The sequence below is a fragment of the Mirounga angustirostris genome, unplaced genomic scaffold (assembly GCF_029215605.1).
Source record: "Mirounga angustirostris isolate CCGP_5_RB_7025 unplaced genomic scaffold, mMirAng1.0.hap1 SCAF_17, whole genome shotgun sequence".
Taxonomy (NCBI): domain Eukaryota; kingdom Metazoa; phylum Chordata; class Mammalia; order Carnivora; family Phocidae; genus Mirounga; species Mirounga angustirostris.
Genome location: NW_026991725.1, coordinates 42742711 through 42764659, shown reverse-complemented (window position 1 = coordinate 42764659; position 21949 = coordinate 42742711). Strand labels below are relative to the sequence as shown.

General features: G+C 52.2%; 1 protein-coding gene across 5 annotated transcripts in view; it reads right to left on the bottom strand.

Annotated features, from left to right (window-relative positions):
* Positions 1–21949, bottom strand: part of RNF213 (ring finger protein 213) — a 103762-nt gene that overhangs the window by 2792 nt on the left and 79021 nt on the right. For 4 of the 5 annotated variants that reach the window (XM_064583615.1, XM_064583614.1, XM_064583617.1 and 1 more), the window contains exons 47-67: positions 19098–19209; positions 18348–18558; positions 17920–18119; positions 16892–17014; positions 15184–15294; positions 14336–14578; positions 13995–14076; positions 12872–12906; positions 11524–11618; positions 10239–10401; positions 9121–9301; positions 8026–8117; positions 6985–7236; positions 5808–5940; positions 5380–5463; positions 4883–5063; positions 4430–4631; positions 3291–3368; positions 2544–2738; positions 2084–2173; positions 1821–1999 (exon numbers count right to left, since the gene is read on the bottom strand). In XM_064583615.1, coding sequence (XP_064439685.1) covers positions 1821–1999; positions 2084–2173; positions 2544–2738; positions 3291–3368; positions 4430–4631; positions 4883–5063; positions 5380–5463; positions 5808–5940; positions 6985–7236; positions 8026–8117; positions 9121–9301; positions 10239–10401; positions 11524–11618; positions 12872–12906; positions 13995–14076; positions 14336–14578; positions 15184–15294; positions 16892–17014; positions 17920–18119; positions 18348–18558; positions 19098–19209 — 3042 coding nt within the window. Of the gene's footprint in view, positions 1–1820; positions 2000–2083; positions 2174–2543; positions 2739–3290; positions 3369–4429; positions 4632–4882; positions 5064–5379; positions 5464–5807; positions 5941–6984; positions 7237–8025; positions 8118–9120; positions 9302–10238; positions 10402–11523; positions 11619–12871; positions 12907–13994; positions 14077–14335; positions 14579–15183; positions 15295–16891; positions 17015–17919; positions 18120–18347; positions 18559–19097; positions 19210–21949 lie in introns of those variants that run through there. The other variant, XR_010408757.1, reaches the window with a different exon arrangement.

The following is a 21949-nucleotide window of genomic DNA, read 5'->3' as shown; positions in this document are numbered from 1 at the left end:
TGTAACGTAACAAATAAAAGGTTAATCTTAAATCTTTTAAGATTATGAAAAAAGAGAAATAGCCCAAAAGAAACATAACAGATATCAATAGATAATTCAGGGGAAGATACAAAACTGGCAGATACATTAGGAAAATACGTGCAGCAGCTTCATTAGGAAATAGGAAAATACAAGTGAAAATGAGATCTCTGTTTTTGGCCATTTGATTGGTAAACATGTAAAAGACAGATAATATCCAGTGTTGGGTATTCTCACATGCTATACATTGGTGTGGCTTTTTCTTTTTTTTTTTTTTTTTTTAAGATTTTTATTTATTTATTTGACAGAGAGCACAATAGGCAGAGCGGCAGGCAGAGGCAGAGGGAGAAGCAGACTCCCCGCCGAGCAGGGAGCCTGATGCACGACTTGATCTCAGGACCCTGGGATCATGACCTGAGCCAAAGGCAGACGATTAACTGACCAAGCCACCAGGCGCCCCTGGTTCCTGTTTTTCTAAATAGATAATCCAATCCCAGTTCTCCTTGCCAGCACACTTCATATTTTGGTTTTCTTCCATTATGCTGTCTGGCCTATACTTGCTTACACTGATATTCTTTGAACTACTAAGTATTTACCCCAAAGATACAAATGTAGGGATCCGAAGGGGCACCTGCACCCCCAATGTTTATAGCAGCAATGTCCACAATAGCCAAACTATGGAAAGAGCCTAGATGTCCATCAACAGATGAATGGATAAAGAAAAGGTGGTCTATATATACAATGGAATATTACTCATCCATCAAAAAATGAATTCTTGCCATTTGCAACAACGTGGCTGGAACTAGAGGGTATTATGCTGAGTGAAATAAGTCAATCAGAGCAAGACAATTACATGATTTCACTCATATGTGGAATTTAAGAAACAAAACAGGAGCACAGGGGAAGAGAGGAAAAAATAAAACGAGACAAAATCAGAGAGGGAGACAAACCATAAGAGACCCTTGAAACAAACTGCGGGTTGCTGGAGGGGAGGGAGGTGGGGGGATGGGATAACTGAGTGATGGGCATTGAGGAGGACAAGGGACGTGATGAGCACTGGGTGTTATAGAAGACTGATAAATCACTGAACTCTACCTCTGAAACCAATAATACATTACATGTTAATTGAATTTAAATTTTAAAAAGAAGTTATGGTGTATATATATACACTATGGAATATTAGTCATCAAAAAGAATGAAGTCTTGCCATTTGCAACGATGTGGATGGAACTGGAGGGTATTATGCTGAGTGAAATAAGTCAATCAGAGAAAGAAAAATACCATGTGATGTAACTCATGTGGAATTTCAGAAACAAATCAGATAAACAAAGAAAAAAAGCAAGCAAACAAACAAAAAAAACCAGACTCTTAACTATAGAGAACCAAGCCCTGGTCCCCAGAGGGGAGGTGGAGGGACAAGTGAGACAGGCGATGGGAATGAAGAGCACACGTGTCCTGATGAGCACTGAGTGACGTACAGAATTGCTGAATCACCATATTACACACCTAGAACTAATATAACACTATGTTAATTACACTTCAACAAAAACAGAAAAAAAGTTAAAAATAAAATGCACATCTCTGACGTAAGTACACTTGTTATAATGAGAATATATGACTTCTGTAAGTATTTTAAAAAACCCAACCGAGGCCAAACCCAAAGCCAGTGTGAGGGGGGCCTGGAGGGGGTGAGAGAGCAGGACACGGGATCTTCCACGTCCTAGAAGATCTAGAAGATCTCGGGAGAGACTGCAGGACTCCCCGCGTGCGCCGGGCCCACCTGCAAACGAACCCCTACGTACGTCCACTCAGGTTTGAAGATGTCCTTGGCCTGGGGGCTCTTCAGTTTCAAGATCATCATTTCATGAAGCTCCAGGAGGAAGGAGTCAAGGTCCGTCTGATTCAGGAAAGCGCTGAGGCACTTAGCATTTTCTGAGCTGAGATCTACTTTGTACTGGGCACTGATATCCCTGAAGGGCTCCTAGAACAAACCAGAACAGAGGCAGCAGGAGGCCGGGAGGAGGCGGGGCGGCCCCCAGGCCAGCGGGGGCGGGGCTGCACTCACCTTCCGCAGCCGGAGCTGCTGTTCCGACCTGTGGGCTGACAGGAGTTGCCAGAGGGCAACTGTGTGCTTCAGCTGGCATCTGCTGAAGACCTGAAAGAAACAGGGGCAGGGCTGAGGGGAACCGGCCGGCGTGGGGGCCCTTCTGCTCCCGGGCTACCGATGCCCCTCTCCATGGACACGGACGCCTCCTGCACGCATGCACCAGCCGTGGCCTGGCCTCCGGAGTGTCGTGCCCCCTCTGCCGGCCCCATCTCAGAGCCCATTCCCATCGCGCGAGGCAGGTGGCTGGCGAGCCGCGGGGGGGCATCTGCGACGTGCCCGGTTCAGAGTCTCACACTGCGGGTGCATCCCCGCCTCTAGCACCAGAGTGCGTCCTGTGGACCCCGACTGGCGCTAATCCCGGAGGAAGTGGGGAGGGCAGTGTGCATTAACCTGCAAGAGAGCCCCAACCAAGACCCACCGTTAGAACCAGGGCTGTCTGGTCGCCCATGTGCAGCACGTCTTGGACGTACACGTTCAAGGACATGTTCGGATCGCCGCCGGCCGTGCTCAGAAACCCCAGAGTGACTTCGATGACGGACAGAGCTTCGCACGCATCGCTGAAGGACAGCAGCTGCCCGCAAATGGCGCTGATGGCTGTGTTGGGGAGGGGTTTCTAGGAAATCAGAGATGGGACAGGGGTCCGTGGCTGGGGCTTCCTAGGCATCGCTGCCTGGCAAGAACGCTGGCCCTGTTCGCTGCCAGGGCCACAAGGTGGGACGACCCTTCTAACGATAAGGACAGTTAACACTTGGTGATTCCTGAGGGGCAGCGGTATCCGGACTCCTTACACAAACAGACGTGAGGTTACGGAGTCCTCAAAGCGGCTCTGTGAGGAGATTCATACGGACGCATGCACACACCAGACACCCCCCCACACACACACCATCAACCCAAAGCATGGACACAAGTTCTCTGGACCTTCTGCATCAGCATACCCGGTCATGACATCATTACTAAGAAACGAATGCAGGATTTCAACAAGAACACTTTTGCTGATTTGCGTCCTGCTTGCCCTCCGGAAAGAGCAGTGGGCCCAGGGAACTCGGGAGGCCCCCCTGCGGTGCCCCCAGCCAACGCCCAGAGCGAGGCTGCGCAGTCCGCACGGGAGGAGAGCACCGTGACCAGGTAAAAGCGCCATGCACCCGGTAAGGTGTGTCGTGATCACCTGTGGCAGTTTGTTCCTGATGTCTGTAAAGAGATGTTCATAGTTCCAGTCCCGTCTGTACACCAGAGTGGGTATTCCCTAAATTGAGAAAGAAAACAGTCTCTGGACACGGAATCCACCATGGAGGTTTCCCGAGCGGTAACTCCGCTGCAGTTCCGTGCCGTCCACGCGCTGCCGGGCACAGCATGCCACCTTGCGGCCCTGTGATGTCTCTGTGGAACCAGGGACACAACAAGGGATCCGGCCTCGCCTCGACGGCCACGCAGATGCCTCACGTAGGATGCTGTAGGCTGGCGAGCCACTGGGGACACAGGGACGTGGGGCCCTCCTGTTCGTGTACTCCCCCAACCACGACTGCACACAGCCTCGCACAACACAGTCCCTCTGCTAGACAACAGGGATGGCAGAGCCGGTGAGAGCGGCCCGGGGCGCCATCAGTTCGGAGCCTAATTGCGGGCGGTGAGGGAGCACACACACCCCATGCACAAGGTCTCTGACCGGACCTGGGAGGAACAGAACAGCCTAGGTGAACGAACAGAGACGTGAAAGTGCACAGGGTGTTTGGGGAGGGAGGGTGGTCCAGTGCTCGAGGTCACAGGAGTCCACGCAGGCCGTGAGAAGTGGCCGGAGACAGGCCGGGACGAGCAGCATGGGCTTTACCCCACGTGCACCGGGATGCCCGTCGGGGTCGGGCCGTCACCAGGGAGCGACGAGAGCCAGATCTGGCTTCAGAATGTGGCCTGAGGACGCGGGAGGCAGGGAGTGGTGGGGGCTACTGCGGCAGGTCACACCTGAGATGGAGGCTGGGGGCGGAAGCAGGGGGCTGGGGCAGCTACATGAGGCAGCTGCCAGGGCCATCAGGGGCGGGAGGCAATGCCATTACTATGGCGGAGAAATCCAACAACCGGTCCGTTGGGACCCGCAGAGACCCCGGAGGGATGGAGGATCGGCGGCAGCTCAAGAGAGCCGATGGCCTTGAGGTATGGCCAGGAGTGCAGTCCTGGCCTCTGGGGGGACACGTGGCTGGATGGTCATCCTCGCTCCCACTCACTCTGAAACTGCTGGATAAAAGCCACACTCGGGCCAACTTTCACCAAACACATGTGCCGACCCAATAAATACCACAGGGTCAGCCAAACCTTGAGGGTGAGCCTGGGTTTGCCGTGCAGGAAGCGGCTGGTGACCTGGCGCTGGATCTTCTCCAGGTCAAACTCCTGCAGGGTCTCCCGGTCTTGCTCCACCTGATATTGGCAGTTGGACAGAATCAGCGGCATCAGGTCCCGCTCGGCCTCGTAACTGATGACGTGCAGGTCTGTGATCTCGGAGGCATCGACGGAAAAGCTGAGGGACACAGAGTCGCAGGACTCAGTGTCCCAGCAGGCACACGTGGCCCGGGGCTCTGGGCGACATGGAGCCAGCTCCCAGCTGACGTTCCCAGTCCAAGCAGATGAACATACTGCCGGGCCTGTGGACCCCGAGAGCCGGGCCGAGGGACGGAAGCTGCCGCCTCTGGGCTCACGTCTGCCCTGGCCGGCCCAGCAGCCGCGGGTGAGCCCGCTCAGAATCAGCTTCCCCTGCAGGCATGCACTCACCTGCTGCCTCCGCTGGAGAACTTCTCCACGGTGCAGACTATTTCATTGTGCAGGCTGATCAAGTAGCTGACCAAGGCGGTGGAACAGAGGCCCTGGCCACGGCGACGAGGCAGCATGACCTCGAAATCAGTGTCCATGTCCAGGTCGGCGGCGCAGTAGTCTTCCGGCAGCTTGACTTCACCTTGAGAGGACAGGGTGTTGTAAGCAGAGGCCTCCCCTGGTCTCTGCCGTCTGCTCCCAGTGCGTCAAGGCCAGAGCCAGGGACGCTCTGACGGTTGCGCCTCCCACCTCTCCCCTGCGCTGACTGACTTCAAACGTCCTCAACTCCTTCCTGAGTCCGTATCAACACACCCAACATGACTGGGGACTTAGTTTTCCCACTAGGCCATTTCACGTGTCCCAGACACCTCTACTCAGTCACAGGTGAAACGCATGTGGCACGGTGCTCTGTGACTGCAGGGCTGAGTCGGGCTGGCAGCAGGGAGTGTGGCTCCTACCATTGGTCTGAAGTGACCTCCTCAGCTTATTCCATGTCGACAGAAAAATACCAACTCTTCTGTGGAGTAACTGCTTCAACCCGTCTGTCAAACAAAACACCGTTTTAGAACCATGGAAACACCTACCCCGTCAGGTCCAACCAACGACATCTCACGGTCTTTGGAAAGAGCCCAACTTCACGCCTCTGGGCTCAGCCACGTGTTTAAGCACCGACGCCGAGCTCCAGGGGCTGGAGACCCGGCAGCGTGTTTAGACATAGCAAGCCTCTGCGAGGCTTTTGGGATTCACGGCACCACTGCTGGGCACTAAAAGCTGGGGGCGCAGAACACCCAGAGCCCCGCCTGCACTTCCCCCAGCCCTGCTGCAGTGATCCCTTCGAGCCACCAAACACGGGTGGTGCCGACCTCTTACCAGAGCAGACCCGTACCTTCGTGGTGGCTGCTCATGAAAGAGCGGATGGATTGGTATTCAGCTTCTGAAACGTTCTGGAACCGCTTCACGAGATCCCTCTGCAGAGCCAAAATCTCAGGCAAGAATCTCACGAGTCTCAGCTCTGCCTCCTGGAGAGGGAAGCCCGGCCACGTGTTAGTTCACCTAGAACACGTTCTTGGGGAAACAGACCCTGGGGCTGGCTCAGGGCCCGTGTTTGCATTTGATCCGGTCAGTGTGCCATGTTAGGTGATGCCGCATCAGGCTACTCAGCGTTCCGTCGTTCACCAGAGCCTGCCGCCTGTGTGCCTAATGTCCTGCACACCAGGGACAGTCCCAGGCCTCCTGGAGCTGACACATCATGTGTGTTTGCCAAAAACACATGAAAGAAATTGGCCTCATGGGCCCCTGTGAGGGGCTGGGTGTGCAGAGAATCTGCCAAGAGCGGAAAGGCCAGGAATATAGGCAACCAGGCCAGGCATCCCCCCTGTGTGTCATCTGAGGACAGGACCCAAGCATCTCCAGTCAAATGGGATGGGGCGCCTCTGCGGGAGACCTAGGAACCCCTTCCCATGGGACTCCTGCCCTTTCACCGACCGTCAGACATTTCTGAGTCCCCACACTTCTTGCTGGACTGCAAACGCTGGTCCAGGGGGAAGGGCTCGACAGACAACTGTGGAAGACAAGCCTTCACGTGGAACAAGGCTGACACGGGGTGTGTTTATGGTCTAACTGATGGGACCGACTCACCACACTGCTCCCTTCCCCCAAGGCCGGGTCGGGAACACGGGTCGGGAACACGACGAAAACTTTTTTATTCAACAGTCACTGATGGCCAGGTACTCCTGGCACTGGGGGTCGGGGATGAAGGTGAACAGGCACCACCCGGAAGATCTGAATCCTGCTCCTTCCTGCTGAGTGACTGGGGCGATACCGTCCTGGCCCTCACATGCTTCACAGACTCCCGCTAACCCTGACCGGCCTATGGTTTTCCTCTATGACTTTACGCTTCAAACGGCCTCACAGTCTGATGTGTACGAGGATCCCCCTCTCTGGCCCCGAGTCTTCTGCTACCAGCGTTCCATCAGAAAAGCGAAGCACTGACACGGTCGGTTAGATGCCCCCCTGACTAAATAAAGGCAGACCCTCAAGTGGTCACTGCGGGGCAGCCTTACCTTCTGCAGGAACTTCCAGAGGATGGGCACGGCTTCCTGCCCATTCTTCTGCTCTACCACGTGCTGGAGGTACTCCACGGTGACCCTCCTCCTGCAGGTCCACATCTTAGAGCAGTGGACCACACTCTTCTGGGGCAGCTGACGCAGGAAGGCCGTCGGGTCACCGTACACGATTCTGGCCACAGGGTTGGAGCTGATCCGCTCATCTTGGCCGATGAGGGTTGTCACTGTCAGCAGGGCTTTCTCCAGATGCTGGGCGAGAGAACGGTACAGGGCCTGGAGGTGAGACCACTCGTGCAGGTGGGGACACCCAGTGGCTTCAGCAGCGGGCCATTTAGACAGTCTGTCCTACTGGGTCCTGCAGGCAACCAGGCACTCACACTCCTTGTCTTTCGAGACTGCTTACAGTTCGTTTGCAGGCTTCGTCTCTGCAGACAGGAGACTCCCAGACCTGTGTTCCATGCCCAGTCTTTTATTTCCCATTGGGCTTATTTACTCTCAATACTGTTCTTATCTGGGCGCCTGGGTGGCTCAGTTGGTTGAACGACTGCCTTCGGCTCAGGTCATGATCCTGGAGTCCCGGGATCGAGTCCCGCGTCGGGCTCCCTGCTCGGCAGGGAGCCTGCTTCTCCCTCTGACCCTCCCCCCTCTCATGTGCTCTCTGTCTCTAATAAATAAATAAAATCTTTTTTAAAAAAAAAATACTGTTCTTATCTGACAGAGGAGGGAAGAATCACGCATTTCTGGTGGGTATCTACATGACAGTTTGTCTACCCGTTGCTCTCACATCCTGCTGTAACAGGTGGGGGACCGAGAGTCACCTGCACTTTCTGGACTCACGGTAACTCCTCAACCTGCCCGCCCAGCCACAGGGGCAGAGGGTGCAGGGACAGCAGGACGGTGGAGTGGTCGGGCGGTCAACCCCTGGGCTGAGGCTCGGCCAGAGCCTCCAACAGCACCCGGGTGCTCGCTGCCCCGAGTGCCTGGGGGACACCCAGGATACCTGCCCACAGGCTCCCAGCCAGGCCGCTGGCCACATACCTCCAGCTCAGGGAGAATGAGGGTCTGCATGGCCTTCTCCCAGCTATTTCTCTGCTCTCTGGTCGACAGTCTTGCATCGAAACCAAAAGACCCTATAAGGAAGCATGCATGGGTTACCCAAGGAACAGAAAGCACAGCAGCTCCATAAACAGGACCTAAGGATGACCAAATCACGCTCCCTTTCAGGGGTGGGCAGGGCGCTTCTTCCTAAATTAACCTGAGTATTTAAAAATGGTCCTCGGGCGCCTGGGTGGCTCAGTTGGTTAAGCGACTGCCTTCGGCTCAGGTCATGATCCTGGAGTCCCGGGATCGAGTCCCGCATCGGGCTCCCTGCTCGGCGGGGAGTCTGCTTCTCCCTCTCCCGCTCCCCCCTCTTGTGTGCGCTCTCTCTCTCCCATTCTCTCTCTCAAATAAATAAATAAAATCTTTTAAAAAAATAAATAAATAAAAAATAAAAATGGTCCTTGCTGTTCCCACCGACCCCATGATCTTTGTGAAGATACAAATAAACAAGAAGAAAATATAGTCACTCTCAGTGCCAAAGATAACTGTTTTACTAAGTTACCTTATGGACCTTTCCTTTCTATGGATTTCAGTTTTTAAAATGGGAACATTAGCTCAGTGACCACAATGGTTTGTTGCCTACTTTTCCACGCAGCAAACTGTGGACACGTCAACACAGTCAGGCAGCCCCGGACAGCCACGTCCTTAGGAAAAGCAGAAGGACCCCCAGACAGGCCAGGGGTCCAAGGAGGACAAGTCCCAACAGATTATCAGACACCGGTCTCTCGACGGTGATGACTCACACATCGCCTGTCCTGGACGACACACGTCCGTCGCGCAGCAGGCTGGCTTTCGAAACTGCACAGCGCCCCCCCGCACCGTGCATGCACACACAACACCCCTGTGCACATGACCACACAGGACCACAGGTCTCAACCCGGTAGGGGCAACGCAAAGACGAGCTGACCTTCTGTGTTCTCTTCCGCATGCTTCTCCCTGCTTCCCTGTACCTGACTCGGGCGTCGTGAGCAGCGGCCATGCCGTGTGCCACCCGCCCACCCCCCTGCCCACCGCCCGGCCCCATGTGCTCACTCCAGCAGGAAGGGTGGTGCTGCCCTCGGAGGAGGCTGCACAGCATGAGGTGCACCACGGTGGTGGTCTCGTCGGCGCTCTTTCCCAGCGTCTTCATCAGCTGCTGCAGGTCACTGTGGATGTGCTCCTGCAGAAAGCCTCTGGGATCCTGCACCAGAGGCTTGATGATGTGCCTGAGAGCCTGCGAGGGCCAGAGACACAAGATCTCGTCTGCCGGGAGCCAGCGCGCCCGCACAGGCCCCAGGAAGGAAAGCCAGCACCGAGTCAGAGGCTGCTTCTCAGAGGATGCTGGTGGGGCGGCGGGAGCACCGCTCAAGCAGAGGAGGCGAGAGCACCAGGAGCGACCGAGGTCTGGGAACGACCGCCTTTGACATCGTCAGCACGAAACAGTCTCACGGCCCTGTTCTTAACTCATCAAAACCACAGAGTGTACAACCGCCTCTCATGTAATGTCTTCCTTCATCAAGATGCATGTTTGTAAGCTTACGTGGGAACAGCCTCATCTCTAACCCATTAAAGCTACACTGTGTACAAACCTAAAAATAAAAGAACGTCAAAGCCTCCACATTTGCTATCACGGTTAATCCACTTAGAGGAGACACAGTGTGCTTTCTTTCCCGGAGCTAGCCTCTCCGCTCCTAGGTGTGCACTGAGACATGGAGTGCTCATTTAAGATGGATTTTAGGAGTGTCTGCGTGGCTCAGTCGGTTGAGCGTCTGCCTCTTGGTTTTGGCTCAGGTCACGATCTCAGGGTCGTGGGATCAAGCCCCATCCATGTCAGGCTCTGTGCTCAGTGTGGTGTCTGCTTGCCATTCTCCCTCTCCCTCTGCCCTTCTCCTCTGTTCCTTCTCTAAATAAATAAAAATCTTAAAAAGAAAACGGATTTTATGTAACCTGACGGGTAGTTCCCCGACACCACCATATGCCACAGCGGGAAATGAGGATGTGTGCATGTTCTATTGCTCTGTGGATTAGGCAACAGTGACAGGGGAGGTCTCCTAATCCACGGGAGGTGGTCAGCACTCTGCAGACAAAAGGACTCACTGTGAAAACCTACAGTGGGTTGTTAGAAACAAACGAGCAAACACATGGCCTGGCAGGAATAGGCCGTGCTCTACCTGAGGACTCTGGGCGGCTCCCAGGAGCAGGGCCAGGTGAGTGAGCAACCGGATGAGCAGGAAGACCACTGGGGACAGCTTTCGGTCAGAGACCACCACCGCTTTGCCTCTGGACAGTGGGGCTCCCAGCACATGGCCAGTCTGCGTTCTGTCTCTGTAGTTACTGGAGAGAACGAGAGAAGACGGTGGAGCCTGGAGACAGCCATCCCTCCTCAGCCCTTGGGGCACAGCTCAGGTTCCTGGGGCTTGAGACGAGGTTTGCCATTCTGAAGAAAACGGTGTTCCAGGACTTCTTCTCGTAAGCCCAGACCTCTCGCCTCAGGGTCTTCTGCCCAGCCTCCCCTTCCTGGCTGAACACAGCCCACTCCATTCTGTGTGAAGCGGCTGCACCGACTGCCTATTTGTGCGATCCCCGGGCCGCGTGTCAGGACAAGGTCTGCACCTGCGTCTCCCACTGAAATCATCACGGGGAGGGGAGGAAGGCCTGAGTTTGGGACGGGTGACATCGACATCGGGATGTGTGCACATCGATCTCATTTTCCCAAACTGAAAACTGGGATTGAAGGTCTGGCGAAGAATTTCATATCACATCCAGATGGGAGGTGCAGTATGATAGATACATTCTGTTGCAAAAATACTGGAGGTTCTAGAACATTCTGATGGTTTGTGGAGATAACAGACTAGGGTATTTTAAACTATAACAGCACCAGAAGAGCCTAAATGTGTGATGGCCACAGGGAGGCCCCACCTGCCTGCCATCTGGGGGAGCACGGGGAACCACACTCATCTCGAGGGAAGGCTGGGATAGGGACACAAGCTATGCATGTGGATTCTGGAGTGTCTGGTAAGAAGGACCGCGTCTCCTTCACTTCCCGCAAACAGTGGAGGAAGTTAAGAGAGTTTACAAGTGAGACAGCGTGAGCTCAGACAGACAAAAGCCTAGTTTGTGGCTCTGCGGACTTCAATGTCCCTCTGAGTTAAGTCAATTGTGTGTGTCAAGCATATTTCTACAGGGGCACGCCCCAGGCCCACATGGAAGACATCTGGGTAAGACGTATTAACGTGTGGTCTGCTCTGCATTTAAGAGCCCAGTCAGCCAACGACAGATCAGACACCTCCCTGTGACATGGCCACAGGGACCTCGGCACTGAGACCCAACGTGACACAGGCCCAAGTGCGTAACAGTAATTAATACTGCACTTAGCAACAACGTATCCACCGGAATAAAGACAGCCCAAAAAACCCATGGTTTGATCACTTAGAAAAGAAATACGTTCTTACGTACTTGATAACCTGAAATCCAGTCTCCGGTCTGTGATTAATCCCTCCAATTAGGGCACCGCAGTCAACACAATGGCTCTGTTCCATTGGGCTGCCGCACTAGGACAAAGACAAACGTGCCTGAGCTCGTTTTGGAGGAGTGGCGCTTCATGCACACACACCACCCTGGAAGGCCAATCCACACGTGGCACGTGGATTGCTTGTTCTACTTCGAGCACGTGCCAGCGACTGCAGGAGCCCCAGGACACAGGGCAGATGCTCTGTGCAAATACGGTGCACGGGAGTGAATGTGGACTTTTTAAGCAGGAGAGACAACTGGAGTTTTACTCCCAAATAGACACTTTGTAGACAAATACGAAATCAGCCTTCCTTTCTCACGTTCTCTGCTCTTCCCCGCCCCCCTGACCACCACACCACAGCTTCAGTATTTAGCGCCCGGAAACTACCGCAGCCTCCAAATTTAATTCCTGAACTCAGTTTGGACTTTTTTATTAAAAAAAAAAAAAAAAGGTAACCATAGGATTTGCTCCTTCCAAAGCCTCATTTTTCCAAATCTGGTTGTGGGCTGCTGTATACCGAGAATCACAGCCTGTAACAGGCCAAACCAGCCTCAAGCCCCAGATCTCAGACCATCAGAGTGGAGAGAAGTCTCGGGAAGAATGTGCTTCGCTCTCCCCACTTCGTGGACGAGGAAGTGGGCGAAGCTCATACACATGCAGTGTATATATATTGCCTTTCCTCCTCTAGGTCTCTCATTTACTTCGTACAATCCAACAGCCTGCCACTGGGCAAACAGAGGAGACATGTCGGAGGGCCCCGCCAGATGCTGCAGGAGGCGGAGGTGAGGCGCACACAGCTCTCTCCGCCGGGGTTTACCATCCAGAGTCTCTTTTTCCTGTCCTGTGGTGTCTAGAGCACATCTCCTCTGATCCAGCCTATGGGCCAGTCAACCTCTTGCATGTGTCACTGACCCCACGCGGCAGTGGCTGGGAAGGATGGCTAGCAGTAGTTTTGTTTCCGAGAGGGACTTTTGCAATGTCTGGACACATTTTTGGTTGTCACCCTGGCGACCTGTGGAGCTGCTGGCCTCTGGGAGTTGAGACCAGGAATGCTGCTCAGCGCCCTACCACAGCCCACGGTGCTCAGGACCGCCCCACAATACAGAGGAAGGTCTGCAGGCCCTCTGCACTGTTTAGATGTTTGGTTGGAGCACCGTAAACAGCCCTGAAAAGAGTCTATGTTCTCCAGAAGGTCATGACCCTCACTAACCTCTTCCCCCGTGCCCCCCTGCTCAGATCTAGAGGGACAAACTTTTGAGCCCTGCAAACACCACCCGAAATACCAAGACTCACCTCTCCCACAGAGCACGGGTGACCTTTGGGACATACTGTTAAAAGAACAACAGGAGACATGTTGGCTGGTGAGGTTTTACCTAATGACCCGAGGTTAAGAAAGAAAGCCAACGCTCTCCTCTCCGGCCTAACCAAACAAAACACAGAGTACTGGTCCTGAGCACGTTAGTGAAAACTATGCGTGAGCTTCATCCGACAGAGCAGGGAGAAACCCCGTTACAGTCTCCTGCAGGGGCTGCTCTGGGAGGCAGTGTCGGCCTATTTTATACTCTCTCTTTCTCTTTGATTTTTTGTTTTTAAAGAGCATGGGTTTTTAAAAAGATTTCATTATTTATTATATCAAGAAAGAGAAAAAGAGAGAGAGAGAGAGCGTGCAAGTGGGGGGAGGGAGGGGCAGAGGCTGAGGGAGAATCTCAAGCAGACTCTGTGCTGAGTGGGGAGCCCAACGCGGGACTGGATCCCAGGATCCTGAGATCATGACCTGAGCCAAAACCAAGAGTCAGACGCTTCATCAACTGAGCCACCCAGGCGCCCCAAGAGCGTGTTTTAGAACAACTTTTACAATTAGTTTAAAAGGATTATTTGCTCAGGGGCACCTGACTGGCTCAGTTGGAGGAGCATGCGACTCTTGATCTTGGAATTGGGGGTTCCAGCCCCACGTTATGTGTAGAGATTACTAAAAAAAATAAATAAACTTAAAAAAAAAAAAAAGAGGGAACCTGGCTTTGTTTAAAAAAATAAATAAAAATTAAAAAAAAGAAAAAGATTATTTTCTCAGGCAACAGCAAAGTTTACGTAAAGTATGGGTTACATTACTTGGGCTCCTAGTTCTGTATTTCAAAAAGAATTATCTTTGGGTCAAAAACTTGGTTGAGCTGGCCCCTGCCTGAGCCACTGGTGAGGCTCACATCAGGCAAAAGAAGTGTATGCCATGCGGATCCTCCCCCGGGACGGGACTCAGGAAGGGCCTGACACACGTCCTCTGCGATCAGCAGGGCGCCCTGTTCTGCAAAAGCCCCTACGGTGGCACAAGGCAGGCGTCTGGGACCTTCAGGCACAAACCACGGGGACCCCAGTTCAAAGCACAGAGGACGGTGACCCCGTCTCAGAATCTGACACTTACTGTACCAGCGGACTCCTTCCAGACCCTTCCAGTTCCGAGCTTGAACCAGCAAGTCTTCGGGCATCGTTGGAAGATAAGCACTCTGAAAAGCCAAGAAAGCAGAGAAGGCTTCAGCAAGGTGAGAGACTGGGCTGGCTGCCACTGCCCTGGGGCGACAAGGTGGACTCTGGACTCTCCCTCTTCTCCACCTGCAAGTTCTCCACCGGGAAAACAGAACGAGGGCTCTCGCTGTCACTGTGGACTCGGGTGTCAGGTGGGACAGAGGCAGAGGAGCTATGAGACAGGCAGTTTCAACAGGTGCCCAGGGACAGGCCACCAGAGAAACCACGCCCCGGTCTTACCACCATGTCGGCCGGGGAGAAGGCCAGATTCTGCAGGGGTTCCAAGACTTCGCTGTGTCCACACAGGAGGACAATCGCAGCATGAATAGCCAGTTCTGCCACTGTGCCCTCGAGGCTGCTGTCCCCGGCACCCATCCTCAGCAGGGGCAGCGTGTTGGTCACAAGGGATGTTGCAAAATGTCTCATGTCTGGAGAAGACAGGACCTTGCTTTCCTCGATTAACTTGTTCAGAGCCTCACATTGCTGATGGGAAAAAATGTTTTAATATTGAAAAATATATCAAAGAAGAATATGATGTGAAGCCAAACGTTTGCTCTTATGCCAGGCATATACGTTGACACGAACGCTTATCAAATATGGTTCGAGGGCCAGTTATCCAGACATGAGCATTTCCACCTGCAAGTACAGCACCCATACACCGAGCACTAAGGCCAACAGTTTCTCAAGTTCTTGCCTTTGTTCTTCATCATAATTCTGAGAGTTCCGGGTGACACAGCAAGTCGCTCTTCCACATAAGAAAGTTGAGGGGCACCTGGGGGGCTCAGCTGGCTGAGCGTCAGACTCTCGATTTTGGCTCAGGTCATGATCTCAGTGTCATGAGATGGAGTCCTGCATCAGGCTCCCCACTCAGCGCAGAGTCTGCTTCAGATTCTCCCTCTCCCTCTGCCCCTCCCCCGCCCTCTAAAATAAATAAATCTTAAAAAAAAAGTAAGTTGAGAACCCCCATCCTAGATAAAAAAAAATTGTGGGCATAATTTGTTTATGGCTTTTACTTCTATTCAGAAAAGCCCCCCCAGATCCAGAGATGATGAGCACCACCCTGCACCACCCTGAATGCAGACACTCACCTCTGGCTTAGGATGGAGGTTTGTGTCTCGCAATCGGTACAAAGTGGCAACCTCTCTGAACAGCGCTAACAGTAAGTGGGCCGCCTGCCGAGGGCCGGGGTTCCTACAGACCTGAAGCAAAAAGCGCAGACCCCAGTGAGGCTTGCAGCCATTCCACACGTCCGCCTGAGGGCCAAGAGTCCTGCTGGTTCAGCTCTTCAACCAGGGGGAGGCCGGCGAGCCTTTCCCGAGATCTGGATGCCCACCACCCTGCACCTCTGAGACCATGAGGCTCATAAACATTCTGCTGTGAAGTGCAATGCACAGTTACCACATCACTTAGGACACAAGTAACAGAAATCACAGTCTATTTTTCTGACCACTTTGCCATTCCTTGAAACTTCTTCTGAGCAGAAAAGGCTGTTTATTTACTTCCTCGCTTCCTGGCACAGTGCCATGGTAAACAGGGACTCAAAGAGGAAGCAAGACCAGAACTGCTTAAAAATTAGATGCTCAAGGGCGCCTGGGTGGCTCAGTTGGTTAGGCAACTGCCTTCGGCTCAGGTCATGATCCTGGAGTCCCGGGATCGAGTCCCGCATCGGGCTCCTTGCTCGGCGAGGAGTCTGCTTCTCCCTCTGACCCTCCCCACCTCATGCTTTCTCTCTCTCTCAAATAAATAAATAAAATCTTTAAAAAAAATAAAAAAAAAAAAAAATTAGATGCTCAAGCCATCAAAAGGAATGAGATCCTGCCATTTGCGACGACGTGGATGGAACTGGAGGGTATTATGTTGAGCGAAATAAGTCAAACAGAGAAAGACATGTATCGTATGACCTCACTGATATGAGGAATTCTTAATCACAGGAAACAAACTGAGGGTTGCTGGAGTGGGGGGTGGGGTGGGAGGGAGGGGGTGACTGGGTGATAGACACTGGGGAGGGTATGTGCTCTGGTAAGCGCTGTGAATTATGCAAGACTGTTGAATCTCAGATCTGTACCTCTGAAACAAATAATGCAATATATGTTAAGAAAAAAAAAAAGAAGAAGAAGGTAGCAGGAGGGGAAGAATGAAGGGGGGGAAATCGGAGGGGTAGACGAACCATGAGAGACGATGGACTCTAAAAAACAAACTGAGGGTTCTAGACGGGAGGGGGGTGGGAGGATGGGTTAGCCTGGTGGTGGGTATGGAGGAGGGCACGTTCTGCATGGAGCACTGGGTGTTATGCACAAACAATGAATCATGGAACACTACATCTAAAACTAATGATGTAATGTATGGCGATTAACATAAGAATAAAAAATTAAAAAAAAAATTAGATGCTAAAAACCCTGCCCCTTTATGAAAATGAACACCCCCATCAGCATGGTCAGGAATCCAGGGAAGGAATTTCCCCAGTGCTGCTCGCGTGTCTGCCATCAGGGTGACATCGGAGGAAGTGAGGCTCCAGCAGGGTCTCGAAGGAAGTAACACATGTGAGCACTTAGGAGGGAGCTGCTGAAGGCCCTGGCCTGGCAGGCTAGCAGGTCGAGCAAATCTGTCCCCTAACTCCGTTGCTAATGGCCTCTTGTTTCATTCAGCCAGGCACACCTGAGGCTGTGGACACATGATGCCCAACATGGCATGTCGCCCTGGGGTGCCTCTTCCACTGGGTCATTTGACACTAACGAGGCAGATGCAGGCTCTGAGGGGCGCCATTTGGTGCAGAGGGAGGCCTGGGGCCTGTCTTACCTTTGGACCAGCCACAGTAGCCAGGGACTTGCACTCAAGGACAGCTTTGCCCACTGCATCACGAAGAGCCTTATATTCATCACCATGCACCAGGTATGGGTCCATCTGGCTTGGATGATCCTCCTGCAAAGCCCAGGAACACAGGGGTTAATCACAGGGGAGGGGGCAAGGGCAGGGTTAGCAAAGAACCATCTGGAAAGGTAAAGGACCCGGGTAACTGTTAGAGGTCCAGCCCTGGGCATGACAGTCCCCTGCTGTGTTGGGAGGTGCCTCCCCCTCGTCCAGTGAAGGGGTGAGTGGGTGAGAAACGGGGGGAGGAGGCAGCGCTGACCCTATCCCCACCGAGAGCAGAGACCAAAGGCAGTGACTGCAGTATGTTGACAATACGGTCCCATCAGGAGTAAAAAGGAAAACCAGGATTTTTAGTGCAATTGTTATAACCCCAAGAAAGGGCTACAGAGTGACCCCCAAGCCTAAATTGCTACAATTCTATTATCCTCATTCTCATGCTTCCTACCTCTGCCTGCTGAGGAGAGAAAGGACTTCTGCAATCTGAATTACTTTTTTTTTTTAAAAGATTTTATTTATTTGTCAGAGAGAGAGAGCATAAGCAGGGGGAGCGGTGGGGGCAGAGGGAGAAGCAGACTCCCCGCGGAGCAGGGAGCCTGATACGGGGCTGGATTCCAGGACCTGAGATCATGACCTGAGCCGAAGGCAGACGCTTAACTGACCAAGCCGCCTAGGCGTCCCAAACTGAGTTACTTTTAATTTGGTAAAAGCAAAAGGCACAGAATCGTTCTTTGGCTTTCCCCACATCAAACTGGATCAGAAGCGGTGCCTTAAGGAGGCTTTTCTGCAGACAGCCAACAAAGCAGAAGCACATGCACATACCTGTCCCCCACGGCCAGCCGGCCGCCTCCAGCGCATCACAAGCTGGCTCAGGTTAACCAAAGCAGAGACACAAGGACCAGAGCAGCCACGGGGCGGGGGGGGGGGGGGGGGGGGGGGGGAAGGTCAGGTGTCCTCACCTGCTGTACCACAGCCTCCTGGGGGAGCACCCACTGCGCCGGCTGGCCCTGTCTGCAGAGACGCTGCACAAACTCCATCCCTCGCTGGCTGGCGAGCTTCCTCACCAGGTACACTCGGTACCAGTCGTTCCTCCCTTGCCTGCAGAAGCGCTCCACCTGCTTCAGGTAGCCCTGCTTCTCCCTGACCAGTTCTGCAGAGCCTGAGAGAGCGGGGAGGGATGGTGGCCGAGAAGACCTGCTGCCCGCCCGTCTAGGACACAGAGCCAGGCCAGAGGCAGGCGCCCCAGTGGCCACGAGCTCACAGTGAACAAACCAATCAAGGAGAAAGGGGACATGGTATAGACTGGGGTCGCTCTGAGAACTCTCCAAATGTCTAAATCACGGGGTCCCTAAGCCTGGGGTAAAGAAAGGTGCAGAAGGAGACTTGCCTGAGCCCTCCTGAAGCTCGCCGAGGAAGTCAGAAGCCCTGTTGAGACACAGGCGGATCCTGGCCATCTCCTGCAGGTACTCCACCGACGCCTCGCTGGCCGGCTCCGAGCTGCGCCGCCCCAGGTAGGTCCTCAGGAAGACCCCTTCCTCCCTCAGGTACGTCAGCTCCTCGCTGGTAGACAGAGCACTAGTCTTCTTGTACAGTGAATCCTAGGGAACAAAGAACCAGAAAAAAAAGCATGTACATCCCCAACCTTCCCAAATCTCTACCCTGTGACGGTGGAGAACAAGATAGAAATACCATAAGCTTGAGGGTAACTGTACTGAATCATGGCAAAAGAACATCCCTTTTTGGGTGGGGGCAAGAAGGAGGGGAAGAGAAAACGTATGAGCAAAAAACATGTCGTATGATCTAATTTTCTCACACACCTGGTAAAATTTTGGGAAGTAACAAAACAGGGAGAATAAAAACGAAAAGCAGTCCTAGGCTTGCCAGCTGGAGATGAGCACAGTTAAGTCGGGGGGCGAGTTTCTGTTCTCTGGCCCAGGCCGCGTGTGGCAGGACACAGCCACGGGGGGCAGAAGCAAGTCTGCAGAACCCCTTTGTGTGCATGCATGCAGCAGTGCACCTGTTCATTTCACCGATGAAAATTACCTTCTGTGGATCTTCAGAGGCGTTTTTCCACTGAATCAACCACACGGTGCAGTGAGTTTGGGGGAGTCGTGCAGGGCAGTTACGGCGCACTCACCTCCAGGCAGCTGCTGAAGAGGATGTACAGCTCGGTTTTGTCTTCAGTTACCAGGGCCTTCTCCTCCAACAGGGACAAGTAAGCCTGGATATAATCTTTTACTTCCTGGAAGCTATGAAAAGAGAAATAGGGTACCTGGTGATCTCTGTACCAGAAAAAAAGAGAGAGAAAGAAAGTATCTGTCTACCTACCTACCTATCCATCTCCCTCTATCTCCCCATATAAATATATACATACCCACATAGATATATACATATAGCTTGTGACATTTTATTGAAGATATTTTATTTTTATTTACTTATTTTTAAAGATTTTATTTATTGATTTGACAGAGAGACAGCACAAGCAGGGGGAGCGGCAGGCAGAGGGAGAAGCAGGCTCCCCACTGAACAGGGAGCCCGATGCGGGGCTCGATCCCAGGACCCCAGGATCATGACCTGAGCTGAAGGCAGATACTCAACTGACTGAGACACCCAGGTGCCCCTGCTGAAAATATTTTAGTGCAATATTGGAGGAATACAAAATTCCATATTTTAGACCATCTGTTCTCAGACTTTTTGGTTTCAGAGCTCCTTTAGAGTCTTAAAAATTATTGAGAACCCCAAGAAGCTTTTGTTTATGTGGGTTGAATCTATCAATATTTATGACAGTAGAAATTAAAACTGAAAAAAGGGAAAATATTTATCAACTCATTTAATATATAAACCCATTACATGTTAAAAACAAATAACATTTTAAAAAAACCCAAACTATTTTCCAAAACAAAAATTAATTAGTAAGAAGAGGGGCTTTGTTTTCCATCCATGCAGATCTCTTTAATGCCTGGTTTAGCAGAACTTAGCTGGACTTTCCAATCTTGCTCCTGCTTCCTGTGACAGTGAAGTAGATGAAGAAAATCTGGTCTCATACATTATGTCGTTGGAAAAGAAAGATATATTTTCATAGTATTTCCAGATGATGGTGAATATTTTTCTTTGACACAATACCAAATCTTGATAAATGATCATTTCTATAGGTTAGTTGCAATGTGCAATCTGAGACCACATCAATGCACTTTTCATACTCAATTACATTAAAATCAAATGACCTACCTTGCACTTGAATGGATTTTTTTTAACGTAATGCGTGATTCTGTGACATCATGCATTGGTCATGTGGAAAATACTGGTTCACTGAGCTATGCAGATCTTGCAAATGTTGACGTTTTTGTTCCACAAGATATTTTTAAAAGCCTCACCTTCACTCACATCACTGCCTGTAGCACCAAAAAGCCTCTAAGTATGAGGAAGCTGATAGGTTTTGTTTTCCAGAATTCCAATATTTGCTTAAAAGCCTCAATTTTACCATTAGCCACAAACACTATCAGTTGCCGCCTTTGCTTGTTTTCGAGAAAATGCCTGCCAAGTGCCCAGCTCTGAATAACTGTGGTGTGCTGGTCGTTCTCTCAAGTGTAAAAGCTATTCCATAAAACAAGAGGCCAGCCCAGTGGGGAACTCAAGAATCGCAGGAGAGCTCTTCCTCGAGAAAACTGTTTGCTTCAGTGTGCAGCCGGCGCCCTCATTTTGACAGGATGTTAAAAAGTCCTGTCCTCAAGGGTGGAGGCTGAGTAAAATGAGTGGTCTCTGTGGCTTCATCTAGAATATTCTTATGTAAGGCTGGCATTTATTAACACTACACATGCACGAAGGTGAGAACCACGAGGGCTGTCACCCCGTTTCCTGGTGCTGGGACTCCAGCAGTGTCCTCCTTCACCGCTTCGGTAACATCACTGTAAGGACCAACGTGTTGAAAAAGGCAAGTACCATCCTGTAATGTTTAAAAATGGTTTTGACCCTGGGGACCCCCCCAGAGGTCCACAGACAGGCACTTGGGAAAGAAACCACAACACTCGATCCATGCCAGACCACAGACGGTTCTCGCTCGGGGGCTGTCGACACCCCATCTAAGCAGGAAGCACACAGCTGCAATTCACACTTGGCGGAGGGAGGCACGACCACAGAGTGTGACCAGCCTCCCTCCTGGTGTGGGGTGCAGGCGGCCTGGGGCGTGCGAGCCCAGGGTGGGGGAGCGTGGTGCTCCTCCACAACTCTGTGGCCAGTTAGTGGGCACCACAAACAAAAATGTGCAAACTGCCAGAGTGCAGAAGCAAGTACTTCTCAACCCAGAGAACGACAAGGCAGATCTTAAATCGTGTTTTAGGTCTTGCGATTTTCTTTTTAAAATCACTACTGGGGCTGCCTGGTGGCTCACGGGGTTAAGCATCTACCTTCAGCTCAGGTCATGATTGCGGGGTCCCGGGATAGGCCCCAAGTCAGGCTCCTTGCTTGGCGGGGAGTCTGCTTCTCCCTCTCATGCTCGTGCTCTCTTTCTCTCTCACTTACTCCCTCTCTCAAATGAATAAATCTTAAAAATCAAATCAAATCAGTTCTGGGGGCGCTTGGGTGGCTCAGTCAGTTGAGCATCTGATTCTTGATTTTGGCTCAGGTCATGATCACAGGGTTGTCGAATCGAGCCCTGCATCAGCCTCTGGGCTCAGTGGGGAGTGCGCTTGAGATTCTCTCTCTCCCTCTGCTCCTTCCCCACTCCTCTAAAATAAATACATCTTTAAAAAAAATTAAATAAGGGGCGCCTGGGTGGCTCAGTCAGTTAAGCGTCTGCCTTCGGCTCAGATCGTGATCCCAGGGTCCTGGGATCGAGCCCCGCATATGGTTCCCTGCTCAGCGGGAAGCCTGCTTCTCCCTCTCCCACTCCCCCTGCTTGTGTTCCTGCTCTCGCTGTCTCTCTGTCAAATAAATAAATAAAATCTTTAAAAAAAATAAAAATAAATTAAATAAAAAATGAGTTCTGTAATG